Here is a 5,777-nt window from a genome sequence, read left to right on the forward strand (position 1 = left end):
TCACTGAGTGAAGTGTTTCTGATTCACCAGGTTGCTCACGGCAGCCTTCACGTCCTTGTTCCTCAGGCTGTAGATGATGGGGTTGAGCATGGGGGTCACCACCCCATAGAAGAGGGAGATGAGTTTGTCTGAAAGGTCCTGTTTGTCTGCTCCAAGGGGGTCCTTGGATTTGGGTTTCCCATACATGAAAAATAAGGTCCCGTAGAATATGACCACGACCGCGAGGTGGGCAGAGCAGGTGGAGAAGGCCTTTTTCCTCCCCTCGGCTGAGGGGATCCTCAGGATGGTGGTAATGATGAACACATAGGAGAAAGAGATGAACAGAACTGGGGCTCCCAAGAAGATCACATTCGTTACCCCCATGCTGATCACATTGATGGAGATGTCAGCACAGGCCAACTTCAGGACAGCCAGGATCTCACAGGTGAAGTGGTTGATGATGTTGTCCCCACAGAAGGGCAGCTGAATTGTCAAGATTGTGTGCACCACAGAAGCAGCACCACCAATAGCCCAGGAGCTGGCGGCCATGGGCACATAGGCAGCCTTGCTCATGACCATGGGGTACCTCAGGGGGTTGCAGATGGCCACATAGCGGTCAAACGCCATCATGCTCAGGAGCACACACTCTGTCCCTGCCATGGCAAAGGAGAGGAACATCTGCACAGCACAGGCTGAGAAGGAGATGGTTTGTCTGGGGGTCACAAAGCCATCGAGGACCAGAGGGACAGAGGAGGTGGTGTAGCAGATGTCCAGGAAGGAGAGGTTCCCCAGGAAGAAGTACATGGGTGTGTGTAGGTGGGAGTCAAGGACAGTCACCAGGATGAGGACCCCATTGCCCAGCAGTATCACCAGGTACATCAGCAGGATGAGCACAAAGAACATTTTCTCCAGCACTGGGTGGGCAGAGAGGCCCAGGAGAAGAAATTCTGTCACAGGAGCTGTCTGGTTGGCACTTTCCATAGTAGGTCTCCCCTTTCAACTGAAGAAAATACTGAGATCTAAACTTAACATTTTTTGCCTCACATAGGTACAGGCCATTGGGTTTTGAGTTCAGTCAGGCTGAGTGATTAGAAAACAGTTCTGAAAGTCCATAGTCTCCAGTTCTTTCCAAGAAAAAGAAGCAATAGGGTGTCAAATTTACAAGTTGAAAATGATGATTCTGATAATTTAATGTGTTTAATCAGAGATAAGACACATAATACATTCATTTTAGTGATTCTACATCTTATATGGCAATTTATGGCATTAAACTTCTATCTTAAAAATGACTTTTAAGTTTGCTCCATGTTTTTTCACTGTGCAGGTACTAGTGATATGATTAGTTGTAAATACTTAGTTTATTTCTTCTCTCCAGAGGATTCTCACAGAAAACATACTCTCATGGTTCCCAATATCTTCTTTCTCATGATCAGCACCAACTCCAGGGCTTTCCTTCCTTCTACCCATCCATCCATCCATCCTCTATCCATCTATTTATCCATCCATCCTTTCGTCTATGTCTCAACATCCATCCACCAAAACACTTGTTAATCACCCAGTATGTAGGTATGACCATTCCTTTGGAAGCAAGGGTGACTCATGACCCAGGCTTAAATGGACTCGCAGTGTGGCGGGGAGGAGAAGCAGCAGAGTTTAGGAGAGGCCAGAGCATCTGAAAGGACATTGGGGTCTTGGTGGGAATAGGGATCATGGAAGGCCCCTTTGGTGTCACAGAATCCAGCTCGGATTTTAAGGACAAAGGAGACTGCACATGGAGAGATAGAAGGGAAAGAGGAGAGGTCTCCATGGTAACTCTGCTTTGGAAATGCTGATAGGTCCCTAATAGTTTGAATGTGATGTTCCATTACGATGGACAGGACAAGCTCCAACAACCCACAGTGGATCACAGCTTCTGGAAATCTAGGTCTCTTAGGTAACTAAAGCAGCGGTTTGTTATTTATCATCCTACTGGGTCACCTTCCCTCTGGATTAGTGTCCACACAAGACTTAGTGGGCATTAATAGCCCTTAAGAGTTTTGGCTTAGCTGCTTAGCTGCTTAGCTGCTATGTCACCCAGACTAATACCCTGTCAGTAATTATGCTCCCCAAGTAATCTAGTCCCACACTCACTCCCGTTCCAGATCCTTTTCTGCACCATACTGAAGCGTGGCTTTTTGGTTTGGGCTTCATATCTTCTAATGATAAAGAGTACCCATTACCAAACAGTGCGCTCCATTATTTGCAGAGCTCTGGAATATTAGACAGTTCCTTATATTGAACCAAGCAGGCAGCTTTCTGAGCTTTTCTCATTCATATGATAGTGGTCAGCTTCCTTATGGAAATGCACTGAATTTGTGGAAAGTCATCAGGTCTGCAAGCCACAGATCTGGGCTGTATTCTGCTTAACCTTCCAACCTGCTGTATAGATGCTAGTACTTCTTCCTTCTCTGTGACCCTCAGGTTACCTTACTTTGAGTTGGGACTAGAAGAGATGAATGATGTTCAAACTCTTTAAGAAAGAGAACTTTTGTTTTCTTAAATTCAAAACCCTCAAATATAAAGCAGGCTCCTCCTGCTGAAGTGGGGAAGGAAAGCTCCAAAAGCCTGGGCTGCTCAGCTTGTGAGGCCCCTTCAAGCCCAGGCCACAGTGACACACAGCTCCCAGAGACCACACTTACCACATTGTGGACAATGTAAATGATGGCCTCTGGGGCACAGCTCCGGGACAGCTCCAGCCACTTCCATGGCTCTAATGAGAGTGGTAGTCCCGGGAGTTATACAAAAGAAGGCTCTGAAACCATGGGGCCCTCTCATTTCTCAAAGGATCTCTGAAGTATTGTGAGTCCATGAAAAGAGACTCGAAAGTTTCACAAGTTTCTTGCCATCTTCATTTTTCTGACCCAGGAAAAAGGGGTCTGCGTGGCCTTCATTCTTTGTAATACCACTGAAAATTTTTCATTTATTCCCTTCTCAAGCCCCAACTTTGAAAAAAAATTCAGAAGCTGAAAATATCACCGTGCTCATAAAAGATTTAGGATTACTCTTACAACAACTCTCACTTACCTGGATCAGGAGCCTACTGAGAAAGGGTCCCTATGTTTTGGGAATAGACATGGTCCAGAAAGAGCACCAGCAGTTTGAAAGGCCCAGGCTGAGATATCTACCTCTTATTTGAAGCAGTGGTGAAAACCAGTATTTCCTGCCCTGCCTTGGCTCTGTGTTTTAGGCAAAATACCCAAAGGAACACTAGTATATGTAGAGGGAAATTTGAAATCATCCCTGTAATTGGAACAACTGTGTTCCCCAGAGTGATTAAGAGTTTGGAAATGGAGTCACAGAAAGTCAGAAAACTTTTTATACTTCTGGGTCAATGTCCCCAAGATCCAATTATGCTGCAAGCGCTCCAGAAAGACTTCTTTTTCTCCCTCCTTTTTTTCCTACTGGAACTTTCCACTCTTAAGCCATTGGAAGGACATCAAGGGAAGTATTTCCATGACCTGATGAAACTTCTGCGAACTTCAAAATGCTTAACATTCTTGGAAAAATCAGCAGGAGAATAGGAATTATTTATAAACATGCTGTGCTTATGACACATGGAACCAGCCGCTGTGGGCACAACAGTTCTAAACCGAGTATTCAAGGTTGTGACTGCACACACTTGGGGAGATTCAAGGAGGAGGTAGTTTCTGGCCAGGCCTTGAGCAATGGGGGAGAATTTGCAAACAAAGAGATAGGTAAGGGAGAGGGGAAAGGGGAAGACCATGTTTGGGACACAGCTTGGCACAGGTCTTAGGCTTGAGTAGTTTTTCCACTGTCTCAGTGAGTCATTTGTTTAAAAAACTTCAGGGAACAGGAGGCATTGAACAAAGTCCAGGGAGGCTGTTCTATGCTGGTGGAACCTGAAATGGGGAAGCAGCCTCTAAGTCGGCCCCAGTGATTTTTGCCTATGGGGAATTATGGCCTTGTTAGTTTCCTGCCCATTTGCGACTCACTTTTATCCCAGACTACACTCTCTTGCTGGGTTTGATGAAATGGACTGCCAGATTGGAGAGACCCATTTGGGAAGGAAAGAGGGAAGTCTCTGGGGAGCAGACAATGTAGAATTGAAGTCCTCAGACCAACAACCCTGAAGGCACTGAATCCCACCAATATCCATGTACATAAGCCTGGAAGTAAACCCTCCCCAGTCAAACCTTCCAGTGAGATCTCAGCCCTAGCCAGTGCTTTGAAAGCAGTCCTGTGGAAGACCCCGAGGCAGACGACCCAGGAATCTGCGCTCAGATCTACATAATCTGTATGGGATCTACATAAACCATAAGCCACACAACACAATGTTCTAATTTTGGCTTTAAATTTCTAATATCCAAGTTAAAGAAATTAAGAGAAAAAATAGAGTTTTCTATTTACCCACATATTTATAATATCCACTGCTCTTCTTCCTTCTTAAAAAACTGAGCTTTCATTGACACCATAACTTTTTAACACAAAGAACTTCCTTCAGCATTTCCTCTGCTATAGATCTGCTGGAAATAAATACTCTAAGTTTTTATTTATCTAAAAGAAACTTTATTTTGTATTTATTTTTGAAAGATTTTGAAAGCTCATTTTTACTAGTTATAGAATTCTGGAATAACGGTTTCTGTTCTTTTTTTAAAAAACATTTTAAAACATGTTTTTAATTTAGCTGTTCTAGCTGTTATTTTCTGATGAAAAGCCATCAGTCATTCAAATCTGATTTTAAGATTTTCTCTATCTTTCCTCTTCAGGAATTTGGCTACGATGTGTCTGATATGTTTTATCATTTTTATTTTTGAGTGTTATTATACAATCTTACATATTTAAATTTATGATAATGCATGAGGGTTTCTGTGTTTCTCGAAGCTGTGTCTTTATATTTTCCACCACTTCTGGGTTATTTTTGTCCATTATATTTTGAAATATTTATTTGCTCTACTCTTTCTCTCTTCTTCTGTGACTCAAGTTACATACATGTCAGGCCATTTTTTATGATCCCAAAGGTCATGAGGACTCATTTTTTTTTCTATTTTTGATCTCTGTTTTTCAGGTTGAATAGTATTTATTGCATTGTGTATCTTGCACAATAGTGTATCTTGCGTTGTTTTGCTAAGTTTTCCTTCTGTCATCTCCAATAATTAAAAAACCTAGCAGGTCAGTATTTTTAACTCAAATATTTCAGTTTTTAGTTCTAGAATTTTTATGTTAATCCTTTTTTAGTTCCCCTATTTATCTGCTGAGATTTCCTATCCATTCATTCATTGTGATTATATTTTCTTTTACTTTCTGGAGCAAAATTATAACTGCTTAAGAAATTTCCCCTTCACAGAAATTAGATTAGTTGTGGCCTAGTGTAGGGAAATGAGGAGGGATGGGGAATAATTGCTAATGGGTATAGGGTGAAGAAATGTTCTAGTATTTTGGAGGGTAATGAAATGTTCTAAAATCATATTTTGGTGATAATTGCATAGCTCTGAATATGTAAAAACCATTTAATTTTACATTTTAAATGGGATAATTTTATAATATGTAAATTGTATCTCAAATGATTAATTTAAAAAATACTTTATTTTTAGAGAGAAGAGAGGAATGGAGAAAGAAAGGGAGAGAAACATCGATTGAGAGAGAAACATCAATTGGTTGTATATCATAGCGCCCTGACTGTGCCCTGACCCAGACCAAACTGGCAACTCAGACATGTGCCCCGACTGGGAATCAAACCAGCAACCTTTTGCTTTGCAGGATGATATCCAATCAACTGAGCCACATCATTCAGGGCACAA

General features: G+C 42.1%; 1 protein-coding gene across 1 annotated transcript; it reads right to left on the reverse strand.

Moving 5' to 3' along the window:
- Positions 1-960, reverse strand: LOC118979654 (olfactory receptor 2S2). The gene has a single exon (XM_037035832.1). It carries the CDS (start codon positions 958-960, stop codon positions 1-3), a length of 960 nt encoding a protein of 319 aa, XP_036891727.1.
- Between the last annotated feature and the right edge of the window lie 4,817 nt (positions 961-5,777).

This window comes from Sturnira hondurensis, unplaced genomic scaffold, assembly GCF_014824575.4.
Source record: "Sturnira hondurensis isolate 20B ecotype Veracruz unplaced genomic scaffold, ASM1482457v3 Scaffold0022566, whole genome shotgun sequence".
NCBI classification, from domain to species: Eukaryota; Metazoa; Chordata; class Mammalia; order Chiroptera; family Phyllostomidae; genus Sturnira; species Sturnira hondurensis.

Coding starts and splice junctions, on each gene's coding strand:
- LOC118979654 (XM_037035832.1), bottom strand. CDS start 960: ATGGAAAGTGCCAACCAGACAGCTCCTGTGACAGAATTTCTTCTCCTG.